We start from the raw sequence: 19,544 nt of genomic DNA on the forward strand, positions 1-19,544 counted from the left end.
ATAAACTAGCCCTAGTCACTCAACCACATTCCACATATAGCTTGTTGCCCATTATTCCTTTCTGCTTTACCTACTATCCTTCTGGTACTTGTTGTTCTGTATACTAATCAAATCATCCAAATCACTTGCTTTTGAAAGGGCATGTCAACTAACCACCCTTTGACTACATTCAACATCTCTGTGACATCCCAAATTGAAACAATTCTCAAACTTAACATGTCCAAAAGAGAACCTAGAATCTGCTTCCTAAATTCCCTTTTCTTCCTAACTCCTCTGTTTCAGCTGCAAACATCACCATCCCCTTCATTTTCTTTTTTTATTTTTCAATATTATTTTATTTTTCCAATTACATAGTTTTCAACATTCATTTTTGGCTATACATGTACAATCATTTTAAATATATTTCCAAATCAGTCATGTTATGAAAGAAAAAGCAAACAAACAACAAAAAAGATGAAAATAATATGCTTCAATCTGCATTCAATCTCCATAGTTCTCTCTCTAGATGCAGATGGCACTTTCTACCCTAACTCTATTGGAATTGTCTAAAACCATTGTTTGCTGAGGAGAGTTAGCTCTATCATTGATCATCACATAATCTTGTTACAGCATCACCTTCCAATCATTTAGGTTCTTTTAAATCATTTCTGACTTCCCTTTTCTTCATGGCCCACATTCAGTAGATTACCATTGCCTGTCAGTTTTACCTCTACAAATTTTTCAAATTTATCTTTTCTTCTCTGACACTGTTCCCTCCTTAATTCAAGCCCTTATCACTTCTCACTTAGGTCACTTTAATAATATCCTGATTGAGATCCTGGCTCTCCAATTCATCCTTCATCCAACAGCCAAATAATTTTCCTAAAGCACAAGACTAAGCATGTCATTTTTGCTCCAGAACTTTCCATTCCTCCCTATTGTCTTTATGCTAAAGTATAGATTCTTCATTTTAATATTTAAAACCCTGTACAAGTTGGCTTTAGCCTATTTTTTTTTTTTCAGTTTTGTTTTGTCTTTGACTTAAGTTGTGGTTTCATCAGTCCTTGGTAAGGAATACAGAACAGTGATATTCAGAGTCATGGGGCACACAGAGAGATGAAGTCAGCTGCCAGGGTCATTCATTTGACCCATACGTTTCAGAGACTCTTGATCTTTTCTATCCACTACTTTGCCGTTCCAAAGTAATTTTATATTATCCCCATTTAGATACACTGCATTCCCTCCAAACTGGCATTCTTGATGTTTCCTGAAATCGATATTCCATCTTTCACTTTGGGATAACTTTGCACAGGGTGTCTATCCCCTGCACCTAATATCCACCTCTGAAACCCTGATCATGTGCCACCTCCTATGGGAAATTTGAAATGACTGCCAAAACTATCCATACTTTGTCCCTCCAAGAGGCTACTCTAAAAAAAAAAAAAGGCCCTACCCCCAAATTCCTTGAGGGTAAAGATTATCTTTAAATAGTTTTTATGTCAACATCTATAACAGGGTCTGGAAATAGCAGATGATGCTTAATGCTTTTCCTGGATTGGATTAAATTATTTGCAATTCTTCAATTATCTATTACAGAAAGTACCCAGATCAAGGAGTACTTAGTAGTGGCAAAATAAAGATTATAAGAATAATAGTTTTCCTAGAGGTATCAAAATATCAAAAATTATTCAGAGAAATGATAAAGTAGGAAAAGTCAAGTATTTGATATCAGAAGATATCTGGGTTTGAATCTGAGGCCTGTTATTTATTCTCTGTGAATTAATTTCACATCTTGGGCCTCAATTTCCTGAATAGAAAAATGAGATTGTTAGGTTAGCTGATTTCCAAATTCTTTCACACATGTAATCCTTTATTTTTAATTAATCATTAGCTATATATTTGGAACTTGATGAATACGTGTACATGAAATTTAGTATTTCAGTCTATTTATCAAGGGACAACGTGACACCAGGTGTTTGTTTAGATTACAGAACAAACTAACAAAAGATAAATAAAGCACTAAAGTGCCAAACAAATTGGAAAATATTTTGATGGGTTGTTTTGTTGCTGATTAAGAAATAAAGTCTGAAAATGGCAAGACTTGTTTCCCTCTCTGTCTTTTGCTCCGGATGAAACTCACTCCTGACTATAGAGCAAACTGACTGAAAGAAAAATTTTTAAAATTTTTAAATAAAAAATGTGGGAGCAGCAATTTTCTAGATTTCTTAGAATATGGCAACCTATAATTTCTGTTGACAGGCAACCCCTATTTTGGGAAGAGTTCTCAATTGCTTAAGCTGCTTAAGAAGTCTCAAAATGAATAATTTAAAGAATTTCACATAAAAAAGATTAATTGAGCTTCAAAATCTCATAATTTATAATTCAAAGAATACAGGGTTAAGAGGTTGATCTTATAATTTAACCTGCTTGACACTCTATATGGATAAAGAGTTACAACAACAACTATGACTTCACATACTGTTTTAAAGACAGAAAAGCATATTACACTTAAATACTATTGATAGCTTCACTGTTTATATGAAAAAACAGAAGTCTCGAGGTCACACAGGTAGGATAGTTACATTTTACAAAAAAAATACAGTGGGAAGTGCTGTTTACATATGGAACATATACCAAAGCCTAACGTACATATTATGATTAATAGCAATATTAGTGTGGGTCTTTTGGTAATAGCACATTTCAAAGAATGGGATTGGGGAAGAGTAGGATGTTTTTATTCATTTGGCTAAAACACTACATAACTGATCCTTGTCAATCAAAATGTAAAAGATCTTTGAGACCATCATTCAGCTAAGCATAAGGTAAGTGCTCTCAAGAAAAATTAGACCAATGAGTGTATGAGAATAGCATACTATATGAGAAAGTCAACACAAAGTGAATTAATACATTAAAGAATAATATTATTTCATAGGTATAGCAATTCCTTTCCCCCAGAGGTCAAGTTGGGCAAATTCTTTGTGTATTTCTTCTAGTATGTTTTTTTCAGTTAAATAAACAATGATGACATATAGTGAGTTTGATTCTCCAGGAAACAAAAGAATGGTTTACAAAGTGGAATATGCATATGGGCTCACATCACTTTAAGGAAGATATCTCCTCACAATTCTGTGAAAGAGATAATATGAGCATTATTATCTGTTTGTAAAATGTAAATGTAAAAGTAATTCACTATAGATTAAAAATGTGGCATTCTTCTACATACATTTCCATATTAATCATACTGCACAAGAAAAATCAGATTAAAAATGAAAAAAAAAAGAGAAAGAAAAAAAAGAAGTAAGCAACAACAGGAGAAGAAAAAAAAAGAGAGATGAAAATACTATGTTGAAATCCACATTCAATCACCATAGTCCTTGTTCTGAATGCAGATGGCTCTATCACAAGTCCACTGAAACTGGCCTGAATCAATCATATCTCATTGTTGAAAAGAGTCCATCACAGTTGGTCATGTGATAATTTTTTTTTTTAAGTTAATGATCATTACCTAATTTTATCTTTTTTTGCAAATTTGGATTTTTTGGGGTGTGTTACCAAGGAAGTAGTTAATTTGATTGCAATCCAAATCATTTATTTATAATTATGTATTGTTTTTTGTAGTAGTAGTACTACAAAAGAAAATTTTTAAGGAAAGTAGTATATTTCATTATATTTTGTCAGTATCTATGGACATCATTATTATTATGCTATTTAATTACTGCTTTTCTACATGAGGAAATAACAAAATTCTGCCTCATAAACTTATAAGATATTGAAATGTCATATAATCTTTGCTTACTTTACCTTGGTTGACATGTCCTATTTCTCTTTCTATCATGTTCACAGTGCTTGATTGCAATAATAATGTTAAAAATTAGAATCTAGAGCCATTCCTTAATTTTCTTAAGTAGCAGACATGAAACAATAGAGCTTACATTAAAAGCACTAAGAAAATAATTGCTAAAAAGCATTTGAATTTATGTGAACAGAGGAACACTGACCTTATGAAATGCAAAAACTAGCAATACGTTTTTCTTATGAGGATGAAACCTACTTCTAAATATAATGCCAGAAGTGGTTTAAAGCACAAGCCTAGAGGAAGGAAAAAGATTTGATCCTTATAGCACCTCAGTAAGCATGGTCAAGTATGTAGTCATATGTATAATCCTGTTTAATTGTTCCTCACCTTGGATACAGACTTCCAATATAACCTTCATGAGTTAAGCTGACTTTCTGTGGTTTAAATGTCATACTTCTTGATGGGTATAAATAACCTTGGGAGTTAATTGGTTAAGGAAAACAAGAACTTGTAGTGAACATTCTATTTGTAATACAGCCTAGAAGTGGTGCCAGGCTGCAAAGCTAAAGTTAAATCATGGCCCAGTTGGATAAGTCCCACAAGGGTGGAAGGAAACTAAGGAAGAAAGACATTACAAAGACGGGCCAGCAGAGACCAGAAGGACAGTGAGAGTCTGATGAATGAGCAAACCCAGGAATGAAGGACTTAAGTGACTATCTCAAGGTTATTTGGCGAATTAGAAGGTCCTTTCTACAAAGTATCCTTTCTAAAGAATATATTGATGCTTTTTTGGATGACTCAGGAGCAGAATTATGAAAATCCATTTCTGTTTTATGTTGTACATAATCCAGTGATGCTCTCAGTGGTTCTAAGATGGGTTGTACTGTGTAGAATAAAGTCTCAGACAGCTGGAGTTGCATTGTCCCCCACCTGTATTTTTATAATGACTATTTTCTTTTTTTTTCAGAGTGGAGCTGCAGGTTGAGAGTAGTGAATGTTTTTCCCAAAAGGCTATTAGTTACCACTTTTGTCCAGCCCTACTCTCTTTCTTGAGCTATGTACTCTTACATCAACAACAACCTTTTCAACTTTTCCCATTGTAGTCATCTTAAGTTTCAGATGTTCAAAAACAGTATTAGTTGCACTCCTGCAAGCAGCACTCAGGCCTCCTGGAGACCTATACAGTTCTTTCTACTATTTATCATGTTCTGTCTTTCGTTGCTTAACTATGAGTTGGTATTATACTTACTAGTAATATGTTGACTTGTATGTATGATTTATACAAGTAAAGACAAATAGTTCTTGGTTGTGCTTTCCAAATATTAAAACACCATGTTAATATTTATTCTACCTCATGAAAAAAACAATGAAAATCATTTTATAATTGTTTTCTCACTCCTTTACAAAATATATGCTAATAAAGAACAATGAAAAATGACTATTTTGCACTGATTATTAACATAAGTATTATTTCTTTTAATTGCAGTTAATTGTCAAAAATCTAATGTAAATTTAATTCATAAATCTACTTTTCATGAACACAGTTCTCCTTTTTAGGTTTTTTGTTGGGGTGTTTTTGGAGGGATGAGGAAAGGTTTATGGGTTACACTGAAGGTTCCACTGTTTAAAAAAAAAGATCTTACCTAAGTAAGTGCAGTATATACATATAGGAAAGCTCTGCTTTCCAACTAATCAACAAAGAATCTTTGTGGTGTGATTTCCAAAGACTTGTGCAATCAAATATTCCTTCAGTTTTTTGAAGTCCTTAACTAAAGTTTTCACACTGACATGCCAACTTAAAAAGAAGGTAGACAGACTAGACTGTTCTATTTCATGTGGAAAAATGTTTTGTCTCATCTTACACCTGTGTGTAAAATAGTTACTGTTTAGAGAATGTTGTCAATAATATTCAGTTCTTAGTCCACCTTCTCTCTTCTGCTGTATGAGCCCTAGAATAAAGCTATTTATAACTTACCATTAGTGATGAAGATGCTTTGTATAAATCAATCTGGCATGTAATAATAATTATGAGTTCACATTATTAATTATAATTATGATAGGTAGAATTATATCTATAATTGTTTATTAATGATTAATTGATTGTTATAATTATAATATTTATAATAAATATAATCAAACTACCAACATAATTAAATAATAAATTAATGATCAATGAATCAGCTAACTGAATAATGAATAATTAAATAAATAATGTGAATATGATTAACATAAAAAAGTTTATGAAGCACTTTCCTTATAACAACCCTGTGAAGTAAGTACTACAGATACTACCATAAATTCCATTTTACAGAAGAGAGGTTAAGAGAAGTTTAATTCTTTCAATGCAACTTCTTTTGTTATTTTTTAAAATTATGCCTTTTTAAAATTTTTATTTTTTAATTTTTTTTAATTTTATGAATATATAGAACTACAATCTTGGAGCCAGAGGGAACTTTACAAAGTTTGATTTCCTCACTTTATACACAGAGAGCCAAAGAGGTTAAATACCTTATTTCATAATAAGATGAAGGAACAAAATTAAGATTTATATCCATATCCTCTGATTCCAAATCTGACATTTTTTCTCACTGTCACTCCCCAAAATCTTTTCCAACTGTATGCTTTCTTAATTCTCTGACCTCTTAATAGACAGAGTACATTGGTAATTTAACATTTTCTTGATGACTCAGGGGTAGTATGATGAACATCCATTATTGTTTATATTGGACATAATCAGTGATGCGCTCAGGAATTCCTGAGGTGAATTTTATTGTGTTAGATAGTTTCAGATAGCTGGACTTCTTGTTGTCCTTGTCTAGGATTTTTATAGTGAGGATTTTATTTTTCCTTCTTTTGGGGTAAAGTGGGGATTTAAATCTGATGGGGGAGGGTAGCTTTTCCCTGACAGTCAGGCTTAATTGGTGCTACTTTTATCCAATCCAGCTCTCTTTCTCTTAGCTACGTATCTTCATATCAACAACTGAGTGCTGGACTTTTCCTACTGTAAGCATCTCAAATTTAACATGTTCAAAATAAAACTCATTTCCCTCCTTAAACCATTAACTTCATCTTCTTGCCACTTCATAATTTCTCTACTTATGTGAGACATTGCAATTCATTCAGTTAATCAACTTTGTAATTTCAGAGTCATCTTTGATCTCCCTCACCTTCTCCCCAATTCCATCTCCAATCAATTGCTAAGTCACTATAAGGGATTCCAGGTCTTCAACATCTCTCAAACTTTTTTGGTTTATTCACACCACAAGCATCTTAAGACTTTATCACTTCTCACTTAGGTTCTGAAACAGGTTTCTAATTGCTTTTTCTGCAATATTCCCTCCCCTCTCCAGTCCATCCTTCACACCATTTTCAAAAAAATATTCCTGAAGTACAGTTTTGATATGTCACTCATATGCTCCAAAAGTTCCAATGGCTCCCTATTGCTTCTAAGATAAAGTTCTTGTTTGTTATTCAAAGTCATTCACATTCAGAGTCTGGTTGTAGCTTACCTTTCCAACCTTATTGCACATTATTCTTCTAATTAAGCTCTGATCCACCCAAACCAGTCTACTTCCTATTCCTCATAAATAATCCGGTCTCTTGAGTAGCCATGCCTTTAAGGCTATCCCTCTGCATCTCAAATGTACTCCTTCCCCCCTTACTTTCTCTCTTAATATTTCTAGCTATAAAGCCCTTAGCTCCAGTGAAGCTTTCTACAAGAGACCTTTCTTGACCGCCTAGCTACAGCTACTACTGCTTGTGTCTCCTGTAAGAACTCACTCACCTGTTTTTTTGGGTATTCCTAGTATGTTGTATAAGTGTATCACACATTGCAGGCATTACACAAATGACTGTTGATTAAATATTGCTGCTGGTGAGAACTTTCTTTAAAACTCTAATTTAAAGTTTCAATCCCCATCTTCAGTCTTCCTATCTCCAACATCTAATGTGGAATTTCAAGATTCCTTGTGGCTTAGAAAAGCTAGCTTAAAGCTGAGTTTAAAAAAAAGAGTAGACAGTTTCCAAATAAAGAGTGAAGAAGTTCTCTGATGAGTAAAGGTCATGAGGTTTAATATAAGAACTTGGTGACATCTATTCTGGCTACTCAGAACTTTTTACCTTGGTAATAGCTTTTTTAAAAAATAGTCCTAGGAATACAAACTGAAAGGAATTTTAAAGATTGTCTAATCTAACAGTCTCATTTTACAGGTGAGTAAACTGTGGCTGCAAATAATTTCCTATGCATAATTTTATCCAATCCTGGAAAAAATATTTTGAGTATATAAAAGGTAAGCCAGAAGTACAGTTAAGGCAATCAGGGCTCAGAGACATTAAATGACAGAGCTAGGGCTTAAATTCATATCTTACTTAGAAGTCAGGAATTTTTTTTATTACATTTCACTGCCTCTCAGATAAAGTAAAAGAGCTAGTCTGAAATTTAGAGATAGGTTAAATTTTGCTGCTCAGTATACCAGGGGTAGTTAAATTAGAGAAAGTAGGATAAAATAAATGTAGAAAGAAAAGGGTCTAACTACAGCAGAAGAGGAAAATGTTCTGAACATCAATGAACCAAGAAAGACCCCTCTTGAGAAGAGAAAGCATTGGGGAAGGGGAATGCAGAGAAATAACTATCTTTCATCCATTCTATTGGGATTTATTCATGGGACCTGCAATTCTACTGGGAAAGAGAACAAGAGAAATATTGAACTAAGGTTAAAACACTCCAAAATGGGCATTTTTTAAAAGAAGGATAAAACAATTTATAAGGCAGAAGGAAAAGTTTTTTTTTTCCTCCCTGATATATACAATTCAGATAGAGCTTTATAAAGGATATGACCTTCACCCAAAACAAATTCCCCAAATGATATATTGTCTTGCAGTAATAGATTCAAAGAGAATACGTGCTTCATGTGTTTGTTTCTTAGAAGTTATATGCACTTTCAAAAGCAACAACAGAAAGATGGCAGAAGAATTTTTGTGGCTTCTAATATATGTTTACACCATGATTTGGACCTTCAATAGATATTCTTTTTTAACGTCCTTTTAGGAAGCCAAGTCAGACCAACTTTGGTATAAAATATCAGCTCTCCCCCTAGTGGCTATAGGTAACAGATTACAGAAATGTGCTTTGGGCATTTCATGGATTACCTATTTTTAGAACACAAGGTTTTGAAGGCTTAAATTTCCAGACTATCTTGATTGTTATACAATTGGCTTCTTTTTTAAAAAATCCATTTTGTCACTTGCAAATGTTCAACATCTCACATAAAAGTGGATTATGTGTATGTGTGAATAGAACTCTATATACCAGAGTGGATCTTGGCTAGAAGATAAAGTTGCAACACATCTATCATAAAATATTTATTAAGTACCCACCACTATGTGTTAGGTATTGTTCTAGGTGTTGAGGCTATGAATAAATGAAACCAATCCCTATTTGCAAAAAACTTACATTTTGAAGGGAAAAACAAGTACATGTATAAATATATACAAATAAATATAAATAACATATATAAATGAGTTAAAACAAGGCAATTATGAAAGAGAGGACACAAGCAATTGAGGAGGACAGGGAAGGCTTCATGTGAAAGATGGTACTTCAGAAGCATCTTAAAGGAGAAGAGAAGGTAAGTTGCAGGAGCAGGACAGCATTCCAACCACTGAGATCAGTCAGTGCAAGCTGGGAGATGGATTATTGTGAATGAAGAATAAAAAGAAGCCAATTTGGTTGGGTAACAATAGGGGGAGAGTTGCAAACAGTGGGATTACCAATACATGTTGAGTCTAAGTTACAAAGATTTTTGAAAACTAAATAAATGAGTTTATAATTGATACTCAAAGCAATAGGGAACCGCTGGACTTGAATGAGTGGGGAAGTAACATGGCTTAAGGAAAAATCAATTTGACATCAGTTGGGCTAGATTACAGAGATGCTTGAAAAAGGGATACCAATTATTATTTTCTAATAATCTAGATGAGAAAAAATTAGGACCTGAATTAACAATGAGGAGAAAGAAGGAATCAGATCTGAAAAATATAGCGGAGGTAGAAATAACAGGATTTGACAGCTGATTGGATAGGTGAAATGAAGGAGAATGAAGAACCAGGTATAATTCTGAGATTATAAACCTGAAAGATTAGAAAGATTGTAGTATCTTTGACAGAAAGAGGAATGTTTGAAAGAAGAGAGATTTGAGAGTGGGTAATAATAGTAATAATAAGTTTTATTTTAGCTCTGTTGAGTTTGAGATATCTATGGAGAGATCCAGTTTTAAACTTCAAATCAATAAATGGTGATGACAGATGGAAATCCAGTAAGAAACTGTGGCTTGATATATACATCAGAAAGTCATAGAGATGATAGAGCATAAAGATGATAATTAAATCCACGTGATTTAAGGAATTCAGTAGCAAAAAGTTTAGATAGGAATATAAAGAATAAAGAACACAATTTTGGAGAACAATTAGGAGGTAAAAGCGAACAGGGAAAAGAGGTTATTCAGAAGGAGGGAATAGCCAACAGGATCAAACAGAGCAGATGCTGAAAAGGATAAAGACTGGGAAAAGATCATCAGATTTGGCAATTAGGAGATAAATTTGAAGAGAACAGTTTCAATTGAAAGAAGAGACTGGAAATCAGAATAAGGCATGAGGAAGCAAGGAGGAAATAGAGGCAATTTACATAAGCAGCTTTTTTCTAGGAGTTTGAAAATAGGAACCTAATTACAATCAAGCTGCCCAAAGGCCCCTCTTTCTTTGGTATCTCAGAATTCTTCAGAGTTCTGTCACCCTACAGTTGGGATAATTGGGACAACCCTATCGATATGTAGATAATACCACTCTGATGGTAGAAAATGAAGAATTAAAAAGGTTTTTGATGAGGTTGAAAGAGCAGAGACCAGAAGCTAGCTTGAAACAACATTGAAAAAATTAGGATGATGGCAATTGGTCCCATTGCTTCCTGACTAAAAAGAAGAGAAGAAATGAAAGCAGTAACAGATTTCATATTCTTGGGCTCAAAGACTACTGCAGATGGTGACTGCAGCCATGAAATTAAAAGATGCTTCCTGGAAGGAAAGATATATCAAATCCGGACAGTATACTAAAAAATAGAGATATTACTTGACCAACTAAAGTCCATAAAGTCAAAGCTATGTTTTTCTACTAATAATGTATACTTGTGAGAGCTGGATTATGGAAGAAGCTGAACATCACAGAATCTATGCTTTTGAAGTGTGGAGCTAGAGAAGAGTTTTGAGAGTCTCTTGAACATTAAGAAGATCAAATCAGTAAATAGTTAATTAATTCATACTACTCAGAGGAAGGACAAATACTGAAGCTGAATCTTAAATACTTTAGCCACATAATGAGATCCTGATATTGGGAAAGACTGATAGAAAATGGACAAGGGGATAGCAGATATTAGGTGGATAGATTATGTTACAGAAGCAGCAAAAATAATTTTGGACAGATTTGGGGAGACAAATGACAATAGAAGGATCTACATACTATGGTCCATGGACTCCTGATGAGTTGGACACAACTGAATAAATAAACAACTGACAACACAGTTTTAACTTCTTCCAATTCCTTTGATAGGTAAGAGTGAAGGAAACAGATGAAAATAGAAGCAAATGAGGGCTCAGTTTTGTTAAGGGATAAGCAGAAGAGACCAAGAGACTTGGCTAAGATAGAGTGTAGGGAGAGTAAGGGAAGGAAAATCTGAGCAGGTGTCAAGCCCAAGAAAGTCCTCAGAGGCAAAAGAATTACAGTTCTCAGTGGGTAGATTTAGAAGGAATGAGGCAGAGGGAGAAATGGAGTGACAGATTACAGTCAGATACAGGAAAATCAGAGCTGTTGGAGAATTGGAACGCTTGTGCATAAAGTGGAATCTATAAGAACAAGCCTGACAGAAACTGAGGCTAGGCCTCAGGCTAAAATAAGAGGGATCAGCTATATTCCAGGATCTTTCTGGGAATTCAACTATTGAGAGAATATGTTAGAAAGCCTCTCAATTTACCTTTACATCACTTCTACTCATTGAGCCCTTTTCTGCTTTAACATTGCCACCTCCCTGGTACAGATCCTTATTAACTTGCACTTGGACTGCTGCAATGGCCTGCTAGTGGGTTGCCTGCCTCAGATATCCTCCCTCCAATACATCCTCCATTCAACCATTAAAGGGAATTGCCCTGACTCCTTTAGGGATTTCTGCATCTGGGTCAGACATATAAACTCATTGTCAAAGACAGATTCTTTTGGGGACAGATCAGGGTGGGTTAAGCAGGAACTGATCTGAAGTACAAAGACAACCCTAATGGAATTCTAGCTGTAAGCTTCCTATTCATTAATTAATCATTCTTGCTAACTAGGTGCCAAGTTCCATTGATTATGCACTCATACTGTCAGCTGGTCACTTTCTGCCCACCTTCCACTTACACATACCTCACACCTGTATTTATAGCTCTGAAAAACACTGTGAAAAATCTGAATATTGTTCTAGTTTCCCCTAATGAAGTTCAAAGAAGCAATTTATAAATATCACATAAGATTTTCTCCCAATATTCAAAAAAGCTACCACATGATTTTTTTTCATCCTTTACAAAATATAGTAAGTCTGAGATGGAATTGAAGAGGCAGGGAGAAATCTTTTTTTTTTTTTTTAAATGACAGCAAAATCAAACATTTTCTTTTTCAAAATCATTAATTATTAAACTACCAAGTAGCCCCAATGACACAATCATATAAGCCAAAGTTCAGAAGCAAAAAGAGGAAGATTAGCTGCTTGGTTCATTTTACTGGTGAATTCAATCCTATCAACAGTCACAGAACATTTGAATATTAAAACGAGACTATAATCCTAAGTAAATTTTTATCTAAAAACCTTAAAAATAATTCAATTTTCTGGATTAAAGAACCAAGGGAATGCTATATTCTAGATAATGTAAAACTATTTTGAAAGTTGCTTTAATATATTGTTTGTAGAATATAGAACACACTGAAAAAGCTGTATTTAGAGTATTTAGTATATGTAGCACATATATATATTTATTTTATATATTATATATAATAATATACGTAATGTATAATTATATTACATATATTTAGGATATAGTATATATATTATAGTATTTAGAGACTTCAAGTTTCAGAAAGTGTTCAAGAAGCTAAAAAAAACTAACTAATCACATAATATGAAGGATTCAAAAATTAAAAAAAAAAATTTTCACCATCCTCAAATATCAATGGAAATCATTGACCTTGCTACCCCACCCCCCAAAAAAAGGGAAGGGAAAGAACTTACTGCATATGAGTCCCTTTTTCAGGCCCTCAGTGCCTTCACACTATCTAGACTTTTCAGGATATTCTCTAGCCAGCATTCTATGACTTAGCCTTTCCTATTTCTTCCCACCATTTATCAACCTTCAAAAATTACCCTTTTCTTGGCTTATTCCCCCTAAATGAAACTCCTAGAGAATGGATTCCATTGAATTCTTTTGTTACCTATAGTTTGAGAGGCTTACAGGGAATTCAAGAAGGAATAGCAACAGGCAGAATTTAATATAGGGCTGGAATTCAACAGAGCTATTCAGGCTGATTTAGATATTATGTATAAGAAATAGCATTTAAATTCTTGGGAACAGATGAGATCGCCATGAGAAAGAGTATAAATGAGAAAGGAGGCTAGCCCAAGTCAGGTCTGTTTTAAGAGTTTAGCAGAAAAAGATAAAACTTGTGAGTCAGAAAAATCAACCAAACCGATTAGTTAAAATAATAGTAGAAACCAAAACTGCAAAGGATTGAGAAGTACTTGGGTTATGAGAAAGTGAATATAATGACATGATTATAATTTATTCTAAGTAAGGCAAGGAATGAATATAATTCTAAGAATTGATAGTAATAGATAGGACAGTAGGTTAAAAGAGATAAGAGGGTCAAGTATGATTTTTTAAGAATTGTTTAAGACCAGAGCATATTTATAGGCAAATAGAAAGATGTTGTTAGAAAGAGAAAGAATGGAAAATGTGAGGAGAGAGAATGCAGTGAGGCAGGTGTAGAGAAGATGTGTAATAACTGATAGAGTAAGATTTTGCAAGAGATAGGGAGGCAATGGGATGAAAGGCACAAGCACAGGGATTGGTTTTGTAAGGAAAAGGATTATTTCCATCTCAGACACTTTTCATCAAATATAAGAATGAAGGAGAAGATATTAAGAGATGAGATAGAGGAGTTCTGAAGTATGATGTAGTAGAAATCAGGGAACTCAATGTGGATAATCCAATGAAATAAAAAACAAATGATTTTTCTATCTCTGTACTCTGACTTCTTTACAGCTTTTGATACAGTTTGACAACATCTCTTATATATTTTCTCTCCTTCATTGGCTTCTATGATAGTATTTCCTTTTTGTTCTTATCATACCTGACTCACAAGTTTTATCTTTTTCTGCTAAACTCTTAAAACAAATAAAAAACAATTAAGGAAAAAGTAAGGAACTGCTGTGTAGCAATGAAAATCCAGTTTTAAGTCAAAGAATATGAATCTGTAGTGGATCCCATTAATACAATTGTGTAACTCCCCTCAGGAGTAAAGATAGCAAAAGAGAAGAGAATGAGGGGAAATCACCCATAATTAGGGACTGGTAAAGTACAGAGAAGAGAAAAAATATAGTTGACCTGAGTCAGCACTGTGAAAACAGAAAGGTTAGAGCGAGGATCAAGAATTAGAACTGAAAGGGATGGAGGTTGTGGACAGTGTCTGTAGATGAAGAATAGATTTAGACAGAATGTGACAGAGGGAGAGATGAAAGGAAACGAGATTCTGATTAAAAAGAAAAAATGTCAGAATTCAGAAACATGGAAGTTGTCTGGTTATATATGATAGTGAAAGCTAAGATGAAATCCTTCCTTTGGGGAAATGAAATGGAGTGAAGATGATGGTCATGGGAATTAATTTATTAAATGTGAAAGCAGGAATTTTAAAGGTAAATGAGTTTGTAAACTTGAGCCTCAGATATTAGAGCAGGAGTAAGGGTATAGAAGGAGACTATGAGCCAAGTATGGGATATCAATCCAAAAGAGACTGTATACATCCCTATAACCTATAATATTTTGTCCAATAACTCGAACTTATAATAAAAGAGAGAAGTCATACAATTGAATGAATTGGATCCCCTGCAAAATCACATTCTTCGATTTAAACTGGACCTTTAATGCTGTATACAGTCCATTAATTCTTCCTTGATTGGCTCTATCCTACTGATGTCTGGAGCTGTTTCAATTTTTCTCAACTCAAGCTCAAATCCCAGTCTCTTATTTCTTTGGAAAATCAGGATTATCCCTTGTAAGTTCCCTCATCTCTACTACTTCATAACTCTTCTTGTTCTTCACTCTATCATCTTCTCCTTCAGTCAATGGTCATGGAGTGAAAGAGGATAGACTTAAAAAAAAAAATAACACTCAAAGTACAAAGATTAAGGATAGTAGGATGATTTCTTAAGGCATAGGACTGGAGGAAATTTTCTTTTATTCCTATTTGAAATATCTAGTCATTGAATATTTTACATAAAGTAGGTCAACCAGACAAAAGATGAACTGTTTTCTATTCAGTTTTTGTCTTTGATGATTAAATCAGTCACCGGTTTAGCTGAAACACTGAGAACAGCCATAGGAACCAATGACACACCACCACCACCTTGTAGAATACAGATACTACAGAATTCAGAACAATAAGGGACCTCAAAGGTCGCCTAATTCAAATCCCTTATTTGAAAAATGAATAGTGAATAATAAATCCATGAATAAACTGAGGCCCAAAGTGATAAAGTGCTTTGCTCAAGGCCACATAGTAATAAGCACAGCTGGGATTTGACTTGAAGCCCACAGAATCTAAATATGGTGTTTTTCATCACTAGAGAGGCTACACAGCTCCTGTCTATCCCAGGAGAGCAGAAAACAGCCCCATGCTGAGTGCTGTCCTTAGGGAGAGTCTCTGGGAATTAGCATGGCAACATTTTCAGTCCCAATATTTACTATGCTTTTACTCCAGGGATTTGATTTAATTTTGTATTCTGTATAACTACAATATGATACAATGCTAAAAACCCATAAAAGCCCAGATAGAATGAAGTACTTACCACATTTTGGTTGATCTTGTGTCGAAAGCATGTGATATTAACTACATAAGGCCAGTCATCAGGTTCCATCAAGACCCCGGTGGCATGGGCACAGGTCACATGAAAGGAAGCTGGGCAGCGTCCGTAAGAGCACTGGATGCAGGCCCCAGAAACTTTTTTAACTCTCTGTCTGCAGAAGATGCATTTCTGGAAGAGCAAAACAGAAAATAATGTAAATGAAAGCATAGGAGTTCCACTGATTCCCACATACCACGGGATAAGAGCTCTTAAAAAAATTGTTGGCAAAAGGAAAAAGGTCTTATTACACCACCAACAAAACCCATTCTCTCCAGGAATCATAGTAGTGAAAACAGCTCAGCAACATGATCTGCCTAAATCATTCACACACTATAAGAAGTATATTTAAATATTCTGGTGTGAAAGAAGGCCAAACATATCTGATCACCCTTGCTTTGCTGTACAATATAGAAATGAGCCCCAAACACATTTCTATGAATCAGTCTAGAATGCCAAGTCCATCTCTCTTTAACCAGCAGATTTTTATACCAAGAAATGTGACTACAGAGTAGGAAAAAACACTTTATATCCTAAGGGAATGTTTCAAAAATACTGCAAAAATATACAGATGGCTGGGGATTTTTAAAAATTCATTTTCTTTACAAGAAAATTAAAAATGTTAAATGGTCTAATGTGGCAACCGAGGACTCAAGTATTTAATAATCCAAATCTGAACCCAAAGTGGCTGACATGAAAACCTGTTTCCTGAAGTGACTAAATTGAAAATCACCCCAAAGGGCATAATTTTGCCAAATATTTGTAGCTGGCTGTGCCCAAGGAAGCTAGAATGAAAATAAAAACAGCAATAATGATTATCACAATTCCAAAATTAAATTGCAGACAATTAGTCCTATAGCATGTCAGCACATTTCTTATGAGAGCCAGAGAAAATCCAACAGTTTTATGTTATAGAAGCTTTGTAAATGAAAACTAGAGGGTAGTAATCTGTAGAACTACATTAGTACCCAATAAAATAAGAGAAATTGCTAAGTAGTATGGTGGAATGCATTTGGAATAGAAGCGCTGGAATTCCAGTCTTAGCTTTGGCACTTGCTACCTACCTGAGCTTCACATCTCTAAGCTTTAGCTTCCTCACCTAAAAATGAGGGAGTGGAACTATAATAATTATAATCACATTTATATAGCACCTACTATGTACCATGCACTGGGCTAAATGCATTACAACTATTATCTCATTTGATACTCACAATAACCCCGTGAGGTAGATATTGTTAGTTTATGGTTGTAAAAGCTGATGGGCCAGTTTAGAGCTGGCCTGTACAGAAGGACCTGAGTTCAAATCTGGCTTTAGACACTTGACACTAACTAAGCTGTGTGACCCTGGGCAAATCACTTAACCTCAAATTGGGAAGGAGGGAAGGAGGGGAGGGAAGCGAAAGGAGGAAGGAAGGAAGGAAGAGAGGGATAGAGAGAGGGAGGGAGGGAGGGAGGGAAGAAGGAAAGGAAGGAGGGAGGGCGGGAAATACAAAAAATTTAAAACTGAGGCAAACAGATGTTAAGTGAACTGCCCCAAGTCAAAAAGCAGATTGAAACTCTGGCCTTCCTGATTCCAGGATTAGCACTCTACCCACTGACCTACTTACCTATCTATTTAAGTCATAAAGCTCTTTCTGACTATATACCTATGAACATCCAGTTATGAAATTGGGATCAACAACAAACCAACAGACAACTTCTTTGGGGGCCTGGATCACGTGGTAAACTAATAGCTACTTTTTACTTCTGGAGGAGGTTAAAAAAAAAAAAAAAAAAAACTCTTGAAACCCACCACCAGAAAAAGTCATTTAAGTCAATGATCTTTTTCAAGACAATAAAATTAATTATCTCAGAAGAGTTAATGCATCTTTTAAAAAGGAGAAGTTTTTATTTTTGTATATTAGTTTTTAAAGACAGAACTTGGACTATAATCACAAAGAACAAAAAAAAGTTTTGCACTATTGGGGTGGAAGGAAGAAGAAAAAATATATAACTATATTTAGGGAAGAAACAAAAGCCAAAAAATTTTATACTACATAAAGGAAGGTGATTTTATTCCAGATCCAGTAAGACAACTGAATAAATGTTGTAATACTGGGATAAACCAGAAAGCACAATAACACTATTGAGATTATATAATTACAGTTACCTCTCAAATATGAGTTGATGAAGTAACTATTTAAGGATAGCATAATGTGGCAGAAAAAAGGTTGTACTTGGCTTCAGAAGTCTTGGGTTCAACTCCTATCTCTGCTATTTACTTTATTTGTGAGACTTTGAGCAAGTCTTAATTCAATCAATACAGTATTTAGTATCTGCTGTTACAGGATACTGGGAAATGGTAAAATAAATTCTACTATATGAAGAATCAAAGATGCAAGGGAAGACGAGTAAACTGATGCAAAGTGAATAGAGCAGAAACAGGAAAACAAAATACTACTACCACCACAATATAAATGGAAGAACAACAACACTGAAATTACATGCTATGAAATTAAAAATTGCAAGCTCTCAAAAAAATATATGAGAATATCTCTCCCTCCCTTCTTTGCAGAGGTGGGGAGCAGTGTGGAACATAGCACATAATGTCATCCTTGGCTAATATATTGATTAGTTTTGATGAATTGGGGTTGGTTGGTTTGTTTGTTTTTTCCAATATCTGTTATAAGGAATGTTCAGGTGTGGGTGTGGGGGGCAGGGTGGAGTATGTATGTGACCATCTGTCTAGAGAAATATATTGGGAAATCAAAACATTGTAAAACAAAAGACAGAATTACACACTTAAATAGAACAAGAAATAAAATTATAATGAAGAATGATAATAAAAAAAATCACTGATATAGTTATAGTCCTTTAGCAGAAGTATATACAACTATAGAAAAAGAAATTTAAAATTAACTGTATGTAAAACAAACATGAAAAGAAAATATAAAAAACACTACTGATAGATTCATAGCATATTAGATGTCTTCAGAATGGAGAGCCATAAGTTTTTATTTACATTTTAGAAAAAAGTAATATGTATACTCATTTTCTCTATTGGCACAAAATTTATATTGTAATAATAATACTATTAAAAGTTAATTACAGATCAAGCTGAATTATGAAATTTTAATATGTACACTATATTTAGACAGAAAATCAGACAGAATCTTAGATTTAATAACTTCTATATGAGTACAGACTGAGATAGGAAGTTGGGAAATTAACTATCAACTGGTATTAAGGCAAAGAAATTATGATTCTTATTTTGCCTTTTTCCAAGAAGAGTCCTTAACGTACTTCATTACCAGGATGAATGTTTAATTTTGTCAGTGTTGGTAACCTGTTCAATGAAATAAGTTTCCATTTTCCCTACACTTCAAGAGTTAATTTCATGAAAAAACTGATCACCTGGATGTTAAACTTCTTAAGTGAGTCTCTTCAAATTTCTGTCCCTAAGAGGACAGAAATACAGTTAGTCACTATATGCAAAAGCTTTTTAATGTGGCAGCACTTGTATTAATTAGGTTAGGCCAGCATAGCTTTTGAAGAGCAATGGCTACCTGTATACTATAATGTGACATAAGAGGAGATCCA

At 34.1% G+C, this 19,544-nt stretch overlaps 1 protein-coding gene across 1 annotated transcript in view; it reads right to left on the reverse strand.

Moving 5' to 3' along the window:
- Window positions 1-19,544, reverse strand: part of KDM4C (lysine demethylase 4C) — a 437,566-nt gene that overhangs the window by 59,511 nt on the left and 358,511 nt on the right. The window contains exon 18 of the mRNA XM_051987536.1: window positions 15,912-16,097. Within this exon, the coding sequence (XP_051843496.1) occupies window positions 15,912-16,097 (186 nt within the window). The remainder of the gene's footprint in view (window positions 1-15,911; window positions 16,098-19,544) is intronic.

This window comes from Antechinus flavipes, chromosome 1 (genome assembly GCF_016432865.1).
Source record: "Antechinus flavipes isolate AdamAnt ecotype Samford, QLD, Australia chromosome 1, AdamAnt_v2, whole genome shotgun sequence".
NCBI classification, from domain to species: Eukaryota; Metazoa; Chordata; class Mammalia; order Dasyuromorphia; family Dasyuridae; genus Antechinus; species Antechinus flavipes.